Here is a 22,644-nt window from a genome sequence, read left to right as displayed (position 1 = left end):
TGGGCGATTTTAACGTACGCGGGCGTCGAATAACGATACACTTTTTATTCGATACACTTTTAATAACCATGCTCTCAATTACCGGGCCCAATTGTACTATGTATAATAGTACCCTAGGCCCCAGAGCGCGCAGCCTAAATTTATACAGTACTTTGTACGTACTCCTAATAAAAGCAGAACTACTCCATAAAACAAAACAGATTTTGTCAAACCACCCCACCTTTCTCTCTTTCCCGCGACCCCCTTTTCTCTCTCAGCAGCTTCCAAACCGTTAAGAGTATGAAGCTAGGCTAAGGAACAACACCACCCTTCCTTTCCTAAAATAACTACCTCAATCTTCAAAATTTTCAATTTCCAATCTTTATCTTCTTCTCCAATTGTCGTATAATCATCCCATTCGACCTTGGAAATTCTGCTAAAATGGAGGTTGAGGAATCCCCAATTCCTCCCAGTCACAAGCTATGTGGATTCCTCACAACAGTCCTATCATCAATCCATTCTGAATCGAAAGCCCTAGAATTCGGCACTCGTCTTGAACTATTCTCCCAGAAATCCGACATCGTATTTAAATCCAATGCCGGTGTCATTCTCTCTCCGATTCCATATTCTGGCGGCATTCGCTTTGATGATGATTGTTTGAATTCGACAACGACGACACCGGGGAAGAAGACGAAGAAGAAGAAAGGTAGTAATGTGAAGAGTCCGAAGAAGGTTGGGAATGTGCAAGGGAATGGAATTGTGAGTGTGATTCGTCAATTGAAGACATTGTTGAAGCAGAAGTGCTTGGAGATTGTTACCAGAGTTGTTGGAATTTCAATTCGGGAAGGAGATAGTGAAATTAGGGTTGCGGTTTTGGTTGATGTGTATCTCCCAATTGCATTGGAGTTAGGTTGGCAGTTCCCTAAGTCTGCCACTACTGCTGCGTCAGTCTTTCGCCATTTGAGGTTAGTAATTCAAGCTAATCCTCACCTGTTCATTTTGTATTTTGATTGTTAGCAGAAACATTACTGATCATCATCATTAAAACTTGAACTCCGGTAATTATTACTCCGTAATTGTTAATTTGAGGTTTAGACTTTAGATGACGTTTTTGCTTGCTTGTACACTGCTTTCGAGTTTTGGTGTCCGTACCTTGTTGAACAGTCTTGTAGCTTTTGCATGTATGAAGGTTTACTCATATGACTCTTTTCAATGTTTTTCATGGTTTGGTACAGGGACGGACCCAGAAATTTATAAATGGGGTCCAAAAAAATTATGATTTGCTTTCTAATTTTTCATATTTGCTAATTTTTCTAATTTTTAATATCAGTTAAAGTTGAGAGGTAAGTACTCGAAATATTAAAAACGCCATAATAAAATATGTGGAGGATTTATGAACTTTAATTTTGGATTTTCATAGCAATAAAACTCAACACCTAGTCCAAATTGCAAACAATAACTTGGCGCGATTTCAATTTAAAATGAAAAAACGAGTTTTTCTTACTTAAAATGAGTTTACAATGAGTTTACTTTATTACAATAGTTACCATTAGAAGTATATATCTTAAGAAAAATACAAAATATTTTTGAAGAAAAAATAACATTACTATTTTCTTGTGTTTTTATAAAAGCAAAATCATGAATCATTCTAGAAAAAAAAGCGATGAAGAAAAAAAAAGAAACATAAAGAATTTAGATGATCAACGAAGGGGACAAAGTAAAAGACAAAAAATGGAAATAAATCATAATTAACTTCACTTATAAGGATTCGAACCCTAGTCACATGGGTAACATAGTATTCAAGCAACCATTATGCTTCAAGTACATTTCAATGTCATAAATGTAAGTTAATTATACATAACTTAACTATTTCAACTGTAATTAATTCCCCTAATATCAATTTTACAGTTTTTTTCAAAAATAATGGGGGTCCCTTTAGACCCCTCTAGAGGTTTGGTATTGTGTTGATGTATGTTTTCATTAGATGATGCACTTTGGAGTTAAGTGTGTATTATTTACAATATAAGCATGTAATTTTTGAGATATACTAAAGTAAAATTTGTCTTTAGTTGCGAATGGCAGGAACGGACTTTAATTCTGAAGGATGGATATTATAAAGATATAGTTGGAGGCAATAAGGGTTTATGGAATCTAGCTGACTGTCATGTTCTTGGGTGTAAGCAGCATTCTGATATTTCTGATTCTTCAAAGAAAAAGGGATTTGAACTTCACGAGATTTTTAAGAGCTTGCCTAGCTTGTCTGGAGATGTGAAGTCTTTTTCTTCAAGAATAATGCTGGAGGAAAAGGTTTTTGCATCTGGCATTTGGGATTTAACAGATGATATTGTGCAAAAAATTATATCTTGTCTCTGTCCGGTAGATATTGTAAGGGTTTCTGCTACATGTCGTCATCTGAGGCTCTTGTCTGTATCGATTATGCCATGTATAAAGCTCAAGCTTTTTCCACATCAGCAAGCTGCCGTTGAGTGGATGGTGCAACGAGAGAGGAAAGTTGCTACTTTACATCATCCGCTGTATTTAGACTTCTTGACTGAAGATGGATTTGCTTTCTGCATTAATATTGTATCTGGTGAAATAGTCACGGGAACAGCTCCAACAGCCAAGGATTTCCGCGGTGGAATGTTTTGTGATGAACCTGGACTTGGTAAAACTATTACAGCTCTTTCACTTATTCTGAAGACCCAAGGAACACTGGCTGACCCACCAGAAGGTGCGGAAACAATTTGGTGCTCACATAATGGTGATCAGAAATATGGCTATTATGAGTGCAGTAGTGGCAGTAGATACACTGGTGTGGCTACCCCATCCTCAGGACAAAAATGTGCGAGTCAGAGTGATAGAAGGTCCCAGTTTTCTCCCGATGAGCTGATTCCAAAGGATCAATTTACACCAAAGAGGGCCAGTTCTTGTGGGAAGAGTACGTCATCCATGTCTTCTTGTCGGAAAAGACTAGCTTTAGCATCATCTGAACTTTCTCCCCTGACGCCTGAATCTACTTTAGTTCCCTGCGCCAGGAGCTTGAGTTGTGTTAAGAAAAATCTTACGTGTACATATGAAAGAACTTCCAGAAATCCTGAAGAAAATAATACAGGTTCAAGCAAACGATTTAGAATTTCATATCCATCTCCATTTGCTAGCAAGAGGCGGAGGAAGGATTTGGGAGATAAGTCTGTGTTATATAATGAAACTTGGATTCAGTGTGATGCTTGTCAGAAATGGCGTAGGCTTTTTGATGACAATTTAGCTGATTCAACAACTGCTTGGTTTTGTAGTTTGCACACTGACCCCTTGTACAAGAGTTGTGATGCTCCTGAAGAGTCATGGGATTACAGCCAACCTGTTACTTATTTACCTGGATTTTACAGAAAAGAAACTCCCGGAGAACTGCCTCAAAATGTGGAATTTTTCACTACTGTGCTAAAGGAGAATTATACTTTACTCAACTGTCAGACCAAGAAATCTTTAAAATGGCTTGCTAAACTTCCATATGACAAACTCTTGGAAATGGAGACAGTTGGATTGGTTCGTCCTGGTCAGGTGACTACGAAAGAGGCTAATGGATTCAATAAAATATTTCAAGCATTTGGCTTTGTGAGGAGGGTGGAGCAGGGTGTTAGTCGGTGGTTTTATCCAAAAACCCTAAAAAATCTGGTCTTCGATTCACCTGCTCTCCGAATTGCTCTTTGCGAGCGGTTAGACTCATTCAGGATGTACTTGTCACGGGCAACTCTCATCGTCGTTCCATCAAATTTGGTTGATCACTGGAATTCACAGATCCAGAAGCATGTGAAACCTGAGCAATTGCGGGTTTATGTCTGGACGGATCATAAGATAAAGAAGCCTTCTGTTCACAACCTTGCATGGGATTATGATGTTGTCATAACAACCTTTAGTCGGCTCAGTGCTGAGTGGAAACCTCACAAGAGAAGCGTCTTGATGCAAATTCACTGGATGAGGGTCATGCTAGATGAGGGACACACTCTGGGAAGCATAAACCTGACCAATAAAATGCAGATGGCAGTTTCACTGAGTGCTTCAAATCGTTGGATTTTAACAGGAACTCCTACTCCAAATACTCCTAGTAGTCAGGTTTCTCAGATTCAACCTATGTTGAAATTTCTTCATGATGAAGTATATGGAGAAAGTCACAAGAACTGGGAAGCTGGTATCCTGAAGCCTTTTGAAGCACAGATGGAGGAGGGTAAATTGCGTTTATTGCAATTACTAGAGAGGTGCATGATTAGTGCTAGGAAAGCTGACTTACGTTGCATTCCTCCCTGTATCAAGAAAACAACCTGTGTTGATTTTACAGAGGAACATGCAAAAACGTATAACGAACTCGTCGTTACAGTTCGGCGTAACATTTTGATGGCTGATTGGAATGATCCTTCTCATGTAGAAAGTTTGCTGAACCCAAAGCAATGGAAATCCAGGACCAGCACTATCAGAAATGTCAGGCTTTCTTGTTGTGTGGCTGGAAATATTAAAGTATCACTTGTTGGTAAGGATATTCAAGAAACGATGGATATCTTAGTCCAAAATGGTTTGGATCCTCTTTCGGCGGAGCATGCTCTTGTAAGATACTATCTTTCGTATGGTGGTAACTGCCAGAGGTAACAGTTTTCTTTTGACCTTGTATGAAAGTAAAATCTTTGATGTTATATTTTTGGCTGATCATTTTTTCTTCTTCTGGTGTAGATGTAAAGAATGGTGCCGTCTACCTATTGTTACACCATGTAGGCATCTCATGTGCCTTGATTGTGTTTCTTTAGATAGTGAAAGATGTGCTATTCCTGGTTGCGGTCATTCATATGAGATGGAGAGTCCTGAAGTACGGAGAAGACAAGAAAACCCAAATCCTAAGTGGCCTGTCCCAAAAGATCTCATTGAGCTACAACCATCATATAAGCAGGCAAGTTTTAGAATAGGCAAAAGTCAATTATGATTGACATTTCAATCGAATCTTTTTTTTTTAGATAAAAAACGAATCTTATTTGAACACTCAATACTTCCCTTTGTTTTTCAATTGGATCTGATCTGAAATTTCTTTACTTCTCTTTGTGCAGGATAGTTGGGATCCAGACTGGCAATCAACTTCCAGTAGTAAAGTCATGTATCTTATTCAGAGGCTTAAAGAAATTCAGGTTGCTAGAAATAAAAAAGATTGCTCAATGGGCGAGGGAAGTTATGCGGAAAGACCTTGTGATCTCAGTTTTACTCAAGAGACATGTTGCAAGCCAAGGATTGATTCTTCCGAGGCCCTTTCTGAGAAAGTTCTCATATTTTCTCAGTTTCTTGAGCACATACATGTCATTAAACAACAGGTATAAGTTGCGAGTTGTCTACATCTTGCGCAGTTTATGAGTCGTAGAGTAAAGATGATCATTTCACCTTTTCCCTTTCTGTGTCAGCTGGCTATCGCTGATATCAAATTTGCTGGAATGCATAGCCCAATGAATGCCATTAACAAGGTATCATACTCCTCAATTCCTCATTCACTGTTATTCCCTCCCAGTACTTATCCTTTTGAATGTCATAATTTAAAATGTGAGACTTATTATTAGTGCTTTAGTAAAGTTATTAATGCATGAACACCTAAAAGTTGGTTGCTCTTCTTTTTCTTATTTTTAATGGAGGCGAAATGTTTAGAGTTATATAATATAGGGATAAGTAGAATATAGTCTCTTTTAATGTTTTTGATGTTCATGTTTTCAGAAAAAGGCGCTCACCACCTTTCAAGATGATCCAAGCTGTATGGTGCTTGTGATGGATGGAAGTGCTGCACTAGGTTTAGATTTGAGCTTTGTTACCCACGTGTTTCTAATGGAGCCAATTTGGGATCGGAGGTAAATCTCTTTATTGCAAAAGAATATTTTAGTTTAGTTTTCAGATCAAGCAAAGAGTCTTACCTCACATAAGAGTGTCTAGCATTACTTGTGGTTCTATTAACAGCAAGTAAAATTGGTTAATGTTGCTTTCTTTATCTAATGGAACATGGATTTGCCTCATGTTTGGTTTGGATAAGCTTTTTTTGGATAAGATTCTACTTCCTTTTTCTTTATCTATAATGGATAATTGGTTTGCTCATTTAGCTTTTGCATACAAACATTTGGTTTCCCCTGCCAGGAATTTACTGTCTTAGTGAAAGGTCTACTATATATATATATATATATATATTTTTTTTTTTTTCCTGATAAGAAAAGAGAATAATTTATATTAACAGTAGGAAACATTATAGATCGCACTCAATTTCTTTGTACCTCCCCAACCGAGTAAGTTTTGAAATCCTCACCGGCCTTGGCCCAAAAAGATGCTAAAAAGGTTACTTTGTTCCACAAAAACTCATAGGTGATGAATCACTTGAAAAGACCCTTGAGTTCCTCTCCAACCACACACACCACATAATTGTCATGAAAGTATTACCCAATAACAATGTTTTCTCCTTATTCTTACCAATCCCCCTGAAGAATATTTGCGGCCAAATCCGTGAAGGGCAAAACCAATTTTCCTCATTAAGCGCAAACAACCACCTCAAAATGCAACTTGCCATTTCACAACGTAAGAAAACATGTCAACATGACTCACTATTAGCACGATAAAGCAAACACATTCTGGTGAAATAACCAAACCTGGCCTGCGCTTTTGGAGTATGTCATTAGTGTTAATCCTACCTAACGCCAATGTCCACAAAGGCCCTCACTTTTAGAGGTACCTTTGCCTTCCAAATGAAATTTGTGGAAACTTAAGGGCCGATTCTATTGAACCTTGAAACATGTTTTCAAGAAAACAACCCTGATGAATCCCCACTCCACACTCTAGCATCCGCAACTGTGATAGGTCTACTACTAATACTGATTCCCACTTTTGGAGACGTGAGGGTGGAGGTGGGGGAGGGGGGAGGATGGGAATATAGACGCTAGAGGAAGGTGTTTGGGTGAGAGGGAAGTGAACAAGATCTTTGATGTCTTATGGTACACTATTCTCACAGGATGAAATCTGAACTTATTGGACCTGATGAATCCTGATAGGACATAATTAGAATTGATCATACCTGATTGCAGGAGAGTAAACTTATAGGACTTGATTGGAACTTGACTTGGACTTGATTGCAACTTACTTGAACTCATTAGACCTGAAACTTATTTTTTTTACGGTGAAGAAAACACATCCTTACCGGTTTGTTTGATGACTTTGATCTATTAAAAATGTTAATTTGAAAGAAGGTAATTTTTTTTCTCTTCAATCTTTATTTATCTTCCTAGTTTAATTTGGGCATAATTAAGTGAAAGAAGAACCACTATAAACCAACTTTATGGAGCTGTGCAATGATGGCACATAATGAAAATTGTAGATTGCCAGTGAACTTTGTCAATGTCAAGGGAGAATAATGGAAAGTAGGACAATTCTCTTGAGCCAAGAGTGTAATTTTTATTAGTTTGTGGAGTATTTAGAAATAATCTTATATGATCTCTTGCAACTTGTGGAGCTTAAGCAGGTTAAGTTATACAAAGGTTACCTGTTATGTTGGTCAGGCTTATATTAGGGTGTTGTGTCCGATAACGGATCGGAGGACCCGATGTTCTTTCGACACTCTAGATGTAATAAATTTCATACAAAGCCACTATATATTTGGGTGTCATGTCCCGGCGAAGGAACGGAGGACCCGACACCCTCCATCAACCGGATTGTCGAAGTAACATAGGTTACCTGACTCCTTGTCCGGTTCTCCGTTTGTTGGACAGAAAAAAGTGAACAAGAGAATGTTTTTACCTTTAGTTGACTTAGGTGGCTTGCACAAACCCCATTACTCTACGTAGAAGCTAGCCTGCATACATTGGCCCGTTTACAGCAAATGTTGTTTGGATATTTGTTAATTTTTTTCATATCGTTTCTTGGTGTAATTATTGGCTTTTCATTGTATTCTGTTACAGTTTGGAGGAACAAGTGATTAGTCGTGCTCATCGTATGGGTGCAGTGCGTCCCATTCATGTTGAGACCTTAGCGATGCGTGGTACTATTGAAGAGCAAATGCTGGAGTTCTTGCAGGTTAATACTCCTCCCCATTTCAGGTCTTCACCCCTCATCTGAATTAAGGTGTCCAGTCTGTAAATGACCATTATGTCCATTTCCGATGGAGCCAAAAATTCATTTGTTCTTTTGGCAGTGGGATGTAATGGACTAAATCAAAATGGCTTTTAAAACCTCTTCGCTTCCTTTCCATGAAATAGAAGATGGTCTTCCCATTGTCGTCCTGTTATCGCTTTTGGGTCAATTGGAAACAACCTCTCTGCAATTGCAGGGATAAGGTTGCGCACACCCGACCCCTTACCCCGCTTCTTGCGGGAGCCTCTTTGAGGCAATGGGGTAATGATAATGATAATAGTCTGTAAATGACCAACACACAACTTTAATACGTGTGTATAGTTGGACACCCGCCATCTTCTTTATCATATTTGACTGGTTGTGTATGTTGTTTTTGTATATGTGTGTCTTTCTTTGCCTAGAAATTCAATGTATGCTCTCCATAATGCAGTAGCCTTTGTAACTTGCAAGCATATAGGGGTATCCGCCGTTTGTCCAATTATCTTACTTAATTTGTTCAACTGTCTTGCAGAATGTTGATGAATGTAGAAGGTTGTTGAATGTAGATGATGAGAAAACTGAACATGAAGGAGCTCGGACGCACAAATCGTTACATGATTTTGCTGAGAAAACTTATTTGGTTCGCCTGAGCATGGTGCGAACAAAGGCATAATGCCATAAATGTAAGTGTTTTTTAGGAATTATCTGATGGCTTTTTGTTGTTTTCCTTTATGCCTTCATTTTTATTACTTGATTCTGTTTTAGCTTTCTTTGTAGTTTTCTATAACCCGAAAACCTCAACTGCTTGATTGTTTTTATTGTCATACATAAAACACCTGATCAGAGAGAGGGAGATACTGAGAGAGGGAGAGAGAAGGCTGCCTCGAATGATGTTTCCCTTGTATAAGAATATATATGATCTACAAGTTGCACAGTAACTACTAACTTTGCATTCTAGACAACGAGGAGGGGGAAGGGGGTCTTTGGAGAAATTGAACAAATAACTGCTCAAAAAGGGGTTGAGGAAAAGGATGTGTAACAAAATCATTAAAGATAGAGTGAGTGACAGCTTAATATTTTTATTTGTTTGCATTTTACTCGTGTAGCTTGTCTATGTAATAAAATTGAGACTCGTGAGTTATTCAGGGCATGGAGTATCTCTTAAGATGCAGAGAACAAGGTGGTCAAAGCTCTGCAGAGGAGTTCTTTTCATTTATTTTAGAATTTCAGAAGGCGTCCAGGTTTGTATAAAGCCCATGGATGGAAGATTTCTCCATGCTATTTTATATTATGATTTTTGGGTATGGGGAGAGGAAGATTGTATCACTATCTGCAAGGGTTGTCTTTGAATGATCTAAGAAAAACAAGGACTAGTCAAGGAGTTAACGTATTGCTCCAATCAATCAATCATTGAAGGAGCATATACAGGAATACCTACAGGGCATGCCATGAAAAGAAAATGGAAGTTATTTTGGGAAGATATCTGGAGTAATGTGGAACTTTATTTAGGTCTGGATGGAATAACTTGTTCTGGTATATAATTCCTTTCCCGAGACTTTAAGCAACCTTTATCTTGTCCTAAACAGCTGCCATTCTTGACTAACCCTTAGTACTATTTCTTGTAAACTAGCATCGTGCATTATAGACGATGAGTGGGAGTTTGGGCATTTGTCAATCCCTCCAACTACGTGCTGCCATTCTTGACAGAATCAAGAGCTTACCCCCAACTTGTCTTCACAAGTCAGACAATCCCTCCTCTCCCTTTGTCTATGCTAACCAGTTCTCCCTTGCCCAAGCATACAAAACAACGATTTTATGGAAGTCAAAATTACCACCAAAATATGCCTTCTTCATGTGGTTAGCTTGGTGGGATAAGGCAGATTGTTCTTGACCCTTGTTCAATTCTTAACTCCACGTAGAGAACACCATGCATGTCCTAAGAGATTGCATTATAGCTGAGGCTGTGTGGCACATTTTACTGCCACACATTTTACTCCTTCCCCAAAAGTTTTGGTCAAGTTATATTTCTTTCACACAAGGTCGTATAATGGTCTATATGGAACTTGCTCTTGCCTTTTGTGTTGAAATTTGGAAACAGGAATACATTTGTTTTTGATGGTAAATTGCATGATTAGCCAAGCTTAGAGAGCCATTACTCTTGCCATGGAGTTTCCGAAGTTCAACCCACAAGCAGTTAGCCCACCCTTGGTCCAGAATTTACAGATTTCCACCCTTCCCCGACTTTTAACTAATTGGATTCATGTGAATGTTGATGCCTCATTTCTGAACAACGATATCCCATCAAGTATTGCAGGATAATAGGCTTTGCAAAAAATGGTGTATGTTGTCTCCACTCTCTTCACGCGAAGCTTTGAGTATACCAGAAGCCGTGGTGATTGCAACCACAAACAGCTGGGATAACATACTTGTCTTATCAGATTGCTTACGAGCGATCACTGCCCCTCAAACAACAGAACTTGGCTGCTGAGTTAGCAAAGAAGACAAGAAGGGTAAAACTTGAAGTGAATGTAATTAGTTATTGTTTGAACAATTTATTTTTTGATTATAATAGGCTACATGCCTCATACTCTATTTAAGTAATGTTATAATAACTTTGCAAGCATGATTGCTTCTTATTTTCTCGAGTGTCTTATATTGGAAAGTCTATGAAAGTCCCACTTTATAGGTATGAAAGCCTACAAAATTCAGTTACCTGGAGACTGGAGTATTCTGATGTACTCTTCCATTTGTGATAAAATGTATAAAAATATTCAAATAAAAGGCATAAAAATATTTACGAGCTTTGTCATATGCCCGACTTCAAATTCGAGTTAGTTGATTGAACTTAGTTCTGCTTATTGTCCTAACTAAATAAAAGGCATAAAAACATTTACGAGCTTTGTAATATCATCGATTTTTCTTTTAAAGCTAAAATTAGTATTTTAATAGAAAAGTAGATGTGATGAGAAATATCCGTAACGGATAAAGATAGATAATAAAATATTAGTGGACATATGCCATAATATTAAATTGTGAATAAGGGATTATCATTCTTTCATTTTAGAATTGTATTTACGTTGAAATTACAAGTCAAATGTTGAACATAGCGTTTTTTTTTGTATTTTTTGTTTTGTTTTGTTTTGTTTTGTTTTGTTTTGAGGGAACATAACATTTTTATTTAATCACACAACAAAATTTAGATAATAGATGAATTAATTTTGGGATAAAATATAATTATATTGATTTTTACAAGATAAGTTTTTAACTTTTTTCAATAGATAAAGTTTTTATGTAATCACCATTAATCATGAAACATTATAAATATATTTTAATTTTATTAATTTTTATTATATAATAAATTTGGTACTAATATATGGAGTATATTAAGTTAAAATAAGATTTGTTTTTTCTTTTATGGAGGACTGAGACCAAATTGATATAGTGAGATATAGAGGATGACATAATATTTAAAAGAAATAATTTATTTTGAAGAAAAAATAATTGAAAATACTTGTAGTGTAAAACTACTCTTACAAAATATTTTTAAATAGGCACAGTAAAACATTGTGTTTATTAAATCATATTCACTTAAAATCATACATCATACGGACTTAAATCCAGTGAGGAATGAGGAGAGAAAGTTAAGATAAAGAGCCATATATTTTACTTGACCAGATCTTGACCCTTGTATTTTTTGTTTTAAAGTTATTGGGCTTTTAAGAAATACCCTATAAGAGACATGTAAACAAATACCCTATAAGTACACTGTCCAATAAGAAGATAAAGAGCCAAGACCCTTTCAAAATTAACCTGATCCTTATGTCCATTGAAATACCCTGTAAATAACCAGGCCTAATACGGACTTAAATCTAATTTTATGAAGTATCATATTAGTATTTGGTAACCTTTTCCTACCACACCAATATTAAAAAGTACTACTACCTCCGTTCCTAAATGATCTTTACGGTTACTATTTGCACGGTAATTAAGGAATTTTGGTGAACATGTGATGGTGGGGTAACAAATGGAAAATGAGTGGCTATAAATTGTCCACCAATGTGAGTGGGTGGAAACTAATATTAAAGTATTGTGAGTGGGTAAGTTATGGTGGGCCAAATAAGAGTAAAAATAGAATAAAGTAGAAGTGTAAAGAACTTTCAGGAACGGACTAAAACGGAAAGCGTAAAGAACTTTTAGGAACGGAGGTAGTACGTACGTAGTTATGTATATTTATAAACTCGCCTTAATTAAGAGTCCTATCTCGGCTATGCAAACTCAACTCTTGAAGAAACAAAAGACCATAAAGGGAAAACGTGTTCCATGACGTAATAAGTCGGCCAATAAAGAGTTGTAATTAGTTTGCTTCGTTGGGGCGTCTGTCTTGTGCTCCAAGCCACAACAAAACCGTACCTAATTGTATGTATAAATTCAAGCCTTCCTCTTCCTCGGATTGCCAAAATTATTATAGACACAAAATTATTTGTTAATTTCTGCGAAAACAATTAGGAAAATACAAAGATGGGAGGAACAGAAGCTTTCCCAGATTTAGGACAACATTGCCAACACTCTGATTGCCATCAGCTTGATTTTCTTCCCTTCAGCTGCAATCGTTGCCAAAAGGTACAAACTTCATACTATTTTTTTATCACTAAACACCATGGCCTGTTATTTAGAGAGGGGTATTCAATTAGATGGTAATTCTTAATTATAAATTTATAACTAACATTGGAGTATAAGCGAATTTGTTGTTGCAGGTATTCTGTGCAGAACACAGAACATACAGGTCACATGATTGCCCGAAATCGGATGACAAAAGCAGGAAGGTGATTGTCTGTGAAATATGCTCAAAATCAATGGAAATCACCGGCTTATCTTGCGAACAGGAGACCGCAATGAAAGAGAAACATGCTAACTCGAAAGAGTGTGACCCATCAAAGAAGAAGAAGCCGCGATGCCCAGTAAAACGTTGCAGGGAGAACTTGACCTTTTCCAATGCCACAGTTTGCAGATGCTGCAATACTAAGGTCTGCCTCAAACACAGGCTCCCTGCAGATCATGAATGCATTAGAGGGAATTCGTCGATTGTTACACTGTCTGGTAATGGTGGTTTAGGAAACAAATTCTTGGCTGCATTGGTTGCTAGGAACGGTAAAGATTGTGCCAAGAATAATCGTGGACAGGTTTCTCCAACAAGCAGTTCACAATCAGTTAAAGCTTGTTGATATAAAGGGTTTGCTTGTAACTTTGGAACATTTATCAAATTTGTTTATCAATTTTTCGAGAAAGAATTGCCTAATTTTCAATTCGAATTCCAGTAAACCCCATTGCATGTTCTACATGTATGAAGGTGTGTGCTTATTCTTATTGGTTTAGTAATTCTATGAAAAGCTAAGATGAACAAAAACGAATGGCAAAGCTCCATCACATACACAATTCATCGTGTATACAACTGATGAGACATGAACTCGGGTTTATGTCGTTAATTCCAATTGATTGACAACCCCCCAAAACTAACAAGGATGTAAGCTAGTGTTTACTGAAGACAGTGAAAGAGGGATCACTTCACCTGGTAAATTTTCAAAAGACCAAGATTAACTGTATGTTTAGGTAGTAATAGTGGAGGTGATGCCGGATCGAGGAAAGGAGAGGAGGGAAAGGAGTAAGTTACCATTTCCCTTCTAATTGGAAAGTTTTGGTAAATTAAATCAGGAACCCCTTCCTTTGGCTCATTCCATATCCAAACAGAAGAGAAAACGGATACCTCTCTTTCTCTCCCATTTCTGAACCTTTGAAGCTTCTCATCTAAAAAGAATATTGGTTTTCATGTCCAGTTGCTATCAATATACACTAAAACAACACATGGTGCCTTGCTCTTCTTCAAGTAACTCAAAGTTGCTCCTTATGTTACATTGACATGAAAAATAATGCCTACAAATGAGCAAATTCGGCCTGGTTACAAAATAAATGGTAAAAAAAAAGGCGATGATTGCTTATATTTGTCACAGAAAAACATGAACTTTCTGAGAATCAAATACGGGTCTCTATATCAACAATGCTCATCATCTGAAGCACAAATAAAGCTCATTGAAGGATGAGAGCAAACAGTAAGTACAGTACTAAGCAGCTTACTTGAAAGAATACAAAATGTACAGGCTGATTGCAAGTTCCCAAACAATTCATTAACGGGTAAGCCTTTATGTTACATGTTCGCTGTCACTTCCCGAATCTCATCCAAGCCGATTGTCTGCAACAAAATTTTAGTTAATTGCAGTGAAGTATAGCAATGAACTGAAATGCAGCGATGATAATATGTCTCTATTAAATCAACCCAGTAGAATTTACCTGATCCTTGCCTGCAAAATCATTCTCTGGGGTCAAGAAAAGCATGCAGTGGCACTCCTTCCTGTCAATTCAATATATGTTTCAGTAATAGCTGGAAAATAAATGAGAATATAGAGATTATAGAAGTCTATTAATTACATAATAATACTCCTAACAAATTAGTTGTCACATTGTTCCACCTCTTTTAATTAATTTACAAAATATGATTTAACAAAATAATCTCTAATCTCAATAATAGTCGTGTTCGTATCTAGAAAGAACTGTTGTGTTATTTCTATCCAGTCCCGTCTGGATACTTTAACTAGGGGAATATTAGGAAATCAAATCATAAATTATTGCTGTTTTAGAAAAAGGTGACTTTTTACAGACATCCTAATATAGTTTAGGTATGATCCATTAACCTGATGATCCCAGCTAGAATAAACATGTAAATGAGAGATATGAAGGATCCATAACCTAAGCAATCAGAAAAGCCATTATGACCACCACCCTTAACATGATGCCGGTTTTGATTTCAATACTAATACGCAGCATGTGAAAAGTTTGACCCCTGCTCTCAAGTTTAAATCAAACAACTTTGAATTTTCCATAGAAAATTTTAGGACACAAATCCAGTAACAAAACTTTAGATGCCTCCTTATTCCAACAACCTTTATCATAACAGATAACCATTCCAAACATATGCACGTCTTGTTTGCATCCTATGTTATTTTCTACCCTAATCTAATTGAGATAACAAGCCAGATTCTAACTACAGTTACTAAATTTGCACTATGTCCAAATTGTAGAATCGGTACGGTGAGGGTTATACTCAGAGGGAATTTGGTTTGATGGAGGGCAAACTACTGCAACATTTTTTTAGCACAGATGTTTTAAGAAGTAATCTCCTCTTAACTCCTACAATATCACTTTTTACTCAATTCAGTACTGTGAAATGTAGCTGCCATTTACATACAGTCTCAGACACGCATAGCCTATGAAAAAAATAAAGATGGATGATAAATCTGAGGGGAACTCGTTAAAGAACCTCAATGCAAATTCTGCATCCAGAAAAGTTTGAAAATAACTCCCAATATTGAATTTGAGCAAGGAAGTAAGGCAGTGGCAGAACCATAAATTTCAATTTAGGGGGGCTGAGATGGAATATGTTACTTTTATCTCAAGGTGTTTTCTGATTCTTCATAGCTCAATCTACAAATTTTGTAATTTCCAACTAAAGATTCTTTTTTATAGTTCCTAAAAACAAGTGTTTTTATTATAGTTTAAAATATTACGGAGTAATATCTAAAAATATTAGAAAACATATACTTAAAACATAAAGTAATATGTGAAATAAATGTTACCCGTGGATAGGGGTGAACAAAGAGTTAGGGTACCCTGAATCGGAACCGGTTAGGAACCTGCGGTTCCGGAACCGAAACTTGTTGTGCAAGTTCCGGTTCTGAGTAACAAATTGGGAACCTGTTGCAACAAGTTCCAGTTCTCAACTTTTTGAAATGGGTACCCTGTACATACTAATTCTAACATGGAGTACCCAAAATAAGAGACGGGACCATATAAAAATGTTTCATATGCCCAAAATATGTAACAAAAAATAAGCTAATTTTTGGAAAATATAAATATAGAATTACAACTTAAGCCCAAACTATTAAAAAATCAACCCAAACCATAAAGTAGATATTTTTTTAATAAAATGACAATAATTTATTTAAATTTTTAAAACGACAGGGTACCCTAAATCGGAACCTGTTGCAACAAGTTCCGGTTCCCATTTTAAGGAATTTGTTGCAACGGGTTTCGATTCCGGAAATTTTAACAGGGTACCTGTTGTGCTCACCCCTACCAATGGATAAGTAAACACCGGAAGCATTAACTATTTACCAATCGAGGGGGAGGCCATGCCGCCGCCCCTCCCCCCCCCCCCCCCCCCCCCACAACCCCCCTTGGTTCCGCCTCCAAAGTAAGGAGATGTTTGGTAAGGAGGAATCAGAAAAGGAAAAGAAGTTCAAGTACTCCTCTTTCGGTCTTTCTCTTAGCTGGTTTTTGGTTGCAATTTTTTCCCTTTTCCTTTCAAATTTTCCAGATGCCTCAAAAATTCTCTAACTTGAATACTTGATCCCAACCAAATTAGACGCAAATTCGGACTGTTGGTCATTCTAACCTATCAAATCTATAATGGTCGAATTTGGCAACAAAGATCCCCGGTTTGAGACTTCCAGCCAAATTGACGACTGAAGAGTTGCATTTCACCATTTATTCATGTCAAGCAGCAGCGGCAGCGAAATTTGCATGGACAGGGGGTGGTCAGTAGATGGCTGCATGATGAGGAGAGGGTGGTGAATTGGTGATGCTCACTATAATGGTGGTGACCGTGGTGCTGGTGTTTAGAAAGTACTCCCTCCGTCCAAGAATACTTGAAACGGTTTGACCGGCACAGATGCATTATAATTGACTTATTATTTAATTAGATGGTAGTTAATAGTGGGGTATTTTTTAATATAGATAGTGGGATGTGTGAGTTTTTTAATGTTTATTTTTAGGGAGTAGGGAAGCAAGTGAGTCCTTTGGTAAGTGAGATATTGATATAATATTAATAAAAAGCTTCCATTTTTAGAAACGTTGCAAGTAATCCGGGACAGCCTTATAAGGAAAGCGTTTCGAGTATTGCGGGACGGAGAGAGTAGGTAGTACTCGTAGTAGTCCCATACTGGTAATGATACTTGGAAGGGAAGAGAAAATTCGATGTGGATCTTTTAATAACTTGTGAGCCCGACACTTTCTCTCTTCCAACCAAAATAAATGGGTAATCAGGGGTTTTTGATTTCTGGTCTTTCCCTCTTTCTCGAAACCTTTCCTATCATACCCTTGAAGAAACGCCCCTCGAGACCTAGGATAAATGAAATATATTTCCAATGATTTGCGTGTGTAAGTGTAACACATGCATCAGTCATGGAAAGACAACCATTTGGATTGAAGTTGGAGACTTTATCTACTTTAGATCAGCATACACGTAAGAAAAAGGAAGATATCTTATGTAGGAAAGTGCAATAACCAACTTGCAAGTCCCCACCCAGAAGATTGTTTTGGACACCTTATGGCTCATCCGCCATGGATATACAGATCATGTCTCACCAAACTAGGTAGCCCCAACTTCTATCCTGCACTTTGACCATAAAAAATCTCTTACGGTATTCCATCCTAGCAATAATAAGTTTTGATCCTTTATTGCCTGAAGAACAATAACAGTAAAAAAATAGACAAGAGAATTAAAGAAGATAGGTTTTGAGAGAGAAGAGTGCTAAACAGATAAAGGAGGGAGGATTTCCAATGGAAGATAGAGAAAGGTCATGTTATTCAAGTTCTTGTGATGGCCCTAAGTTCAAACAGTTCATAAACAATGGTTCATTTACTAAAGGATGAAGGGAATAGTAAATTACCTTTCATCTTAGTCACTGCCTCACTGGACTCATACAGTAGAAACAAATAAATGACAAGACTAGCAAAAAAGGATAGGCAAGGAAGTGTGGAATGTGGATCCTTAACTGCTCCAAAACCTGTACTAGATAATCTAATTAATGTCCTTGACTCTTTCCCTAGGGCTGCAAATTCATCAGATGAATTTCTTCACATGGCAGCAGCAGTGCAGAAAATCAATAAGCAATATAGATACAAAAAAAGATATAGAAATTTTCCAAGAAAATCCAGCAGGGACCAGCCACAAAAAACATAAATGATTTTTATTCCAGAACCAAAATCAAGTCTATCACCCAACAAAAACTTAGTAAGAAATTTACTGCATAAATATTTCTCAAGTCTTAAGTGCACAAACTATTGGTCATTATTTTCGAGAATCTTGACATGACGAACGGCTTTCAATTTACATTACATATACACTGACAAATTACAGAGTTTGCTAGGAAGAGACTCTTACCTCTCCCTCATGGGCACACACGGGCAGTTCCAAAAGCCCTGAGTAGCTTCAGCAGCTTTGTCATCATAATATCTGAAAAATATTATGATTCTATTCAACGTCAATTTACCAAAACATATAGAGTAAAAGGAGGTAAGCTCCAAATTATAAATAAAAAAATAAACAATAGTACTTACCTGCAAGGACAAAGTGGGGCACCCAGTGAATCCTTGTGCTCTGCTAATCCCTGCCACATCCCATAATATTCCTTTAGAATAAGGCTGTGAAGTGTGAAAGTAGCTCGCTATAAAAACTATAGCACACAACTGTCAAGACTCAAGAGTAGGCCTGATCAACAGGGCCGGGCCTTGTAAACATTATTTTGAGCACTAAACAGGCTCTAATATATACTTCATGAATCATGTCTGTTAGACTGTTAATACCGTATTTCCATCATCAATATTATCCCTTACATTAAGATGTACCACTTTCTCTGTCCTCTCTCTCCACTTGTAATCTTTATTTTTTTCTCCCCTCGTTATCTATAATGGAGTACTTCTTCGGTGGAGTATTTTTATGGATTATCTGAATTCAAGGTTGATCAAATCATCTAAGCTATCTCGAAATTCGAGCATGGATAGAGTGTTGAAGACTTTCAATTTGTTCATCTTAGAATGAAAATATTGATAAGATAAAATGAATATGGCTTGTATGTGAAGATTTGTGAGTTCTCATTCTCTCTCCTTCATTTTTGTAAGATTTTGAGCTGCACAATTTCATTTTGTTGTAGATAGAAAGTGACAGAAGATGCATTCAATGGGGAAGACAGAGAGAGATCATCTTTATAGCATACACATTTCCACCACCACAAAGTATTAAGTGAGACTATGTTACTTGGACTCTTCATTTTACCTCAAGTACCCGTGTCGGACCTCGACACTCGGATATGGTTATGGACACGGGACACTTTATTTTGGACCAAAATCATGAAAAAATTCCACAAAATAGCCGAGTCGGACACTTGGACACGTACCCGTATCCGGCATGGGTAGGGTGCCTGAGTCCGAGTAACATAAAAGTCAGGTGGGATACCCCGTGAAAAGTTGAAAATATAAAAGTGGTTCACACTTTAAGAGTCCACCCGCCCCCACTAAGGCACCTCAAAAACTGGCCCACCGCATTTACAAGGAATACCAGGTCTGACCCGCTTAAAACTGGGTTGTATCAGGGTCTTTAATGGGCCCCAACCCATTGAACATGTCGAATAAAGAGTTCACTCGGTTGAACAAAGATTTTCATGTTTAGTAAATTGAATAGGTCAACAAAATTAAAGTTAAGTTCATATAACTTTAGTTTCTTTAACAGCTATAAGTCTAAACCCCAGCAAAACTCAATGTCTCAATTACATAAAGTTCTGTCCTGCCGAATCCAGCAATCTCAGAAATCAACAAACAGGTTCAGTTAGGCTAAGTTGAACCAAGTGTATATCAGTTCCGAAAATGAAGTTCAAAACAACACACCCTAAGCCATCTCACGCACCCTAAGCTAGCTCATTGTATAAGAAATGTTCAACCAAATCAGCTATTATAAACGAAAAAGACAAACAAAAAAAGTATGATAGAGACATATAGTTTATTTGTTTCACACCACATGCTACCTCTATTCTCTATATTTCACAACACATGCTACCTCCTAGGACATATTGTTTATAGCACATAACAACAACGAAGTATACAACTCCCCTATCCTCTGTTATTTTCCATGTTTTGGCAAACCCCAAAAATAAATAAATAAAATCATATTTTACTGATCTTTTACACCATTTCGTTGACTTCTACCAAGTCAGTAATAAGATTATGATACTCTGAATGCCTTCCACATCATTATTAAAGATTGGACACATCACACATGTATGGTCATATGGACATCCAGAAGAGGAAATTTTAACAGAAAAATAATGGAGAGGGGGAGTAGTCGCGATTAACAAAGATTATTAGAGTCAAGATAAGGCAGGCATATAACTAAATAGAATAATAATACCTTGATAACAACAGACGTGACACCTTTATCAACGCAAAAATAGGTTCCTGATTTTCGAGCGTATTGCTCGGAGAATTTTCGCATTATTTCGACGGACTTGTCTGAAGGTTCCACTGGAGAACAAATAAATGTGTTAGAACAATCTTGAAAATTAATGGAGCAACAACAAGAAGGGAGGGTAAGATTTAGTAAGAATTTCTTTTTGAGAACTCTTGGGGGAAAATGAGAGTATCTGCTTGACTTTTCTATTCAGAAAGTGTCCCACTCTTTCCCTCTTATTTTTTTTTTCTCTAGCTGTCTAGCATAAGATAGCACTTGTCAAACACCTAAAATGATATTGCAGTTATTCTCTTTCTTTTCTCCTCACATTCATGATGATGATAAAAAGATCATCAAGCAAGAGTTTACTGAGAAAAAGCCTTCCATGGCTGTAATTTTTTGGCCCACCAGGTGGGAAACCATGATGTCACTAACATTGAAGTTATTTTGATTTGATTCTAAGTCACTCTAGTTTACTAAAAAAGGTGATTGTGCGAATAAGAATACCACTTAAGGGCTGTCTTCATTTAAGTTACATAGATACCCCAACAATATTGGCATTCAAGATCTGTTTCATTCAAGTCACTCTATGTAACAAAGAAAGTCCAGGATAGTCATTGAAATATTGTCAAATGCAACTGCAAAATCACATCCAGGTATCAAAACTAAGGAGTTCTTAAAGTCTAGATGCTGAAATAACAACTACAGGTTCTATCTTAGTATCTCTGAAAAAAGTTTCAACATTTATGATGTTGGTGGCATGTTTAAAATGGATGGTCAGCCAAAAAGATTGACGTAGTGGGTTGTATGCAACTGAAGTTCTAATTCAAGGATCCATTTTCAAAAAAAAAAAAGACCTGACCTCTGGAAATTGTTTCTGGACTACGGGTTAGGTTCAACTGCTGGTCCGAAAAACCCTCATGGACTTTACTAAGGAATAATATCTTAACAACTTAATGGACTTTACTAAGCAATAATATCTTAACAACTTTTGCTTGACAGAAAACTGAAAATGTGCAGTCTCAGCAAATTTGAGGAACTACAATCAAAAGATTATAGTAAACGATTACATACACGATACACCGTCTTCCCTAGATAACACCAACCCGAATTAATAGCACTTTTCAATCAAGCACTCCACCATTTAATTCTTCACTTCTCTTTGAGTAAGTCAATCTCAAAAGTGGCTTGCGTCGAAAATGGATGCAAGGGACTCTTACTGGTATTGATTAATTTGGTATTACACTACTAACTAGTACTTCGATAAGAGATACTTGAGTTATTGGTACTGACATCCCTTTGCTGGTACTAAAAGAGGTTGTATTGGGTGACTTGTGTCCAATTTGGTCACAAGCCATTTGATGTTTAGAGACCCTCTCTTTGTAACATCCCCTTCCCATGGAGCTTTCTCGGAATTCATATATCGGCATCTCATTTCAACAAATAAACACTAATAATTTTCTCTAACAATCAGCAATATTCAGCAATTTAGCCCAAATTTCAACCAACCAAAATATGCTTTCGACTTATTTGACCAAGATTTCCCAAATCAATTTGATTTTCTAAGAAACTGAATTCAACTACGTTAGAAATAATTAAGACAAAAAGATTGTGACAAAATGTATATGATTCAAATCTCAGTCTTCACTCAAAAATCCATGCCTATAAATTGACTTTAGACATAATTTTATGTCGATTGATCTAGTTAATTGGAATTAATTTGATGAAATTCAGCTCATGAAAAAATAAAATTAAATCGAAAATGCAAAATTCAATTGAATAAAAAAGAGAAGGATGATGACAATTACCTTTCGAAAGAATGACACATTGCGGACGATGTGTGCGCCTTTGGAGGGTTGCGGAAGAGGATTTGCTGAAGAAACTGTAAGAAGTGGAAGCTTGAAGAGCTTTCATGGTGATTTTCAAATTGACGACAATGGTTTTGTTTTTCTAAGTTGACTCATCAGATTTTCTAAACCCAACTAAACGAAAAATAGTTTATATTAGTGCGCAAAGTCTTTGAAGACACTTATTAATTATTCTCAATTACTCCGTATTTTCTAAATTTGATTTAAATTAAGTTAGGTTTGATTTGCAAATTGCAATGGACTATGTGAGCTCATATTTATTTACCTAACTTTATCAGGTTAGTCATTACCTCAAATAATAATTTTACTTGTAAGGTAGCAACTTATGCTTGATGATAAATATCAATCAAAAAATTTGGACGA

The 22,644-nt window shown here is 36.8% G+C and overlaps 3 protein-coding genes across 5 annotated transcripts; 2 read left to right on the top strand and 1 right to left on the bottom strand.

Annotated features, from left to right (window-relative positions):
• Positions 1-420: 420 nt before the first annotated feature.
• LOC110798476 (F-box protein At3g54460) lies at positions 421-10,718 on the top strand. Of its 3 annotated transcripts, none has more exons than XM_022003651.2 (9): positions 421-944; positions 2,049-4,613; positions 4,699-4,912; positions 5,067-5,324; positions 5,412-5,471; positions 5,716-5,846; positions 7,932-8,046; positions 8,615-8,765; positions 10,397-10,718. In XM_022003651.2, exons 1-8 carry the CDS (start codon positions 421-423, stop codon positions 8,753-8,755), a joined length of 4,008 nt encoding a protein of 1,335 aa, XP_021859343.2. In that variant the 3' UTR covers positions 8,756-8,765; positions 10,397-10,718. The 3 variants fall into 3 exon arrangements, with proteins under 3 accessions (XP_021859343.2, XP_056693360.1, XP_021859344.2); XM_056837382.1 differs by having other exon boundaries at positions 10,389-10,718; XM_022003652.2 differs by lacking the exon at positions 10,397-10,718 and adding an exon at positions 9,229-10,382.
• A 1,729-nt stretch (positions 10,719-12,447) lies between these two features.
• On the top strand, positions 12,448-13,378 carry LOC110798480 (zinc finger AN1 domain-containing stress-associated protein 12). The gene is made up of 2 exons (XM_022003658.2): positions 12,448-12,702; positions 12,837-13,378. Exons 1-2 carry the CDS (start codon positions 12,601-12,603, stop codon positions 13,302-13,304), a joined length of 570 nt encoding a protein of 189 aa, XP_021859350.1. The 5' UTR covers positions 12,448-12,600; the 3' UTR covers positions 13,305-13,378.
• A 676-nt stretch (positions 13,379-14,054) lies between these two features.
• On the bottom strand, positions 14,055-22,383 carry LOC110798481 (ferredoxin-thioredoxin reductase catalytic chain, chloroplastic-like). The gene is made up of 6 exons (NM_001426453.1): positions 22,222-22,383; positions 20,375-20,487; positions 18,532-18,581; positions 18,356-18,427; positions 14,425-14,485; positions 14,055-14,326 (listed from the first exon to the last, which is right to left on the bottom strand). The coding sequence occupies exons 1-6, from the start codon at positions 22,325-22,327 to the stop codon at positions 14,282-14,284; spliced, it is 447 nt and encodes a 148-aa protein (NP_001413382.1). The 5' UTR covers positions 22,328-22,383; the 3' UTR covers positions 14,055-14,281.
• Positions 22,384-22,644: the final 261 nt, after the last annotated feature.

Source organism: Spinacia oleracea, chromosome 1, assembly GCF_020520425.1.
Source record: "Spinacia oleracea cultivar Varoflay chromosome 1, BTI_SOV_V1, whole genome shotgun sequence".
NCBI classification, from domain to species: domain Eukaryota; kingdom Viridiplantae; phylum Streptophyta; class Magnoliopsida; order Caryophyllales; family Amaranthaceae; genus Spinacia; species Spinacia oleracea.
This window is presented reverse-complemented; position numbering and strand designations above follow the sequence as displayed.

Excerpts from the sequence above, each read along its gene's own strand:
- LOC110798476 (XM_022003651.2), top strand. The coding sequence starts at position 421 with ATGGAGGTTGAGGAATCCCCAATTCCTCCCAGTCACAAGCTATGTGGA. Across the intron at positions 4,614-4,698 it reads TATGGTGGTAACTGCCAGAG|ATGTAAAGAATGGTGCCGTC; the intron begins GTAACAGTTTTC and ends CTTCTGGTGTAG. Across the intron at positions 5,472-5,715 it reads CAATGAATGCCATTAACAAG|AAAAAGGCGCTCACCACCTT; the intron begins GTATCATACTCC and ends TCATGTTTTCAG.
- LOC110798480 (XM_022003658.2), top strand. The coding sequence starts at position 12,601 with ATGGGAGGAACAGAAGCTTTCCCAGATTTAGGACAACATTGCCAACAC. Across the intron at positions 12,703-12,836 it reads GCTGCAATCGTTGCCAAAAG|GTATTCTGTGCAGAACACAG; the intron begins GTACAAACTTCA and ends TTGTTGTTGCAG.
- LOC110798481 (NM_001426453.1), bottom strand. The coding sequence starts at position 22,327 with ATGAAAGCTCTTCAAGCTTCCACTTCTTACAGTTTCTTCAGCAAATCC. Across the intron at positions 18,582-20,374 it reads TCACGTCTGTTGTTATCAAG|GGATTAGCAGAGCACAAGGA; the intron begins GTATTATTATTC and ends GGGATGTGGCAG. Across the intron at positions 18,428-18,531 it reads GCCCCACTTTGTCCTTGCAG|ATATTATGATGACAAAGCTG; the intron begins GTAAGTACTATT and ends AATATTTTTCAG.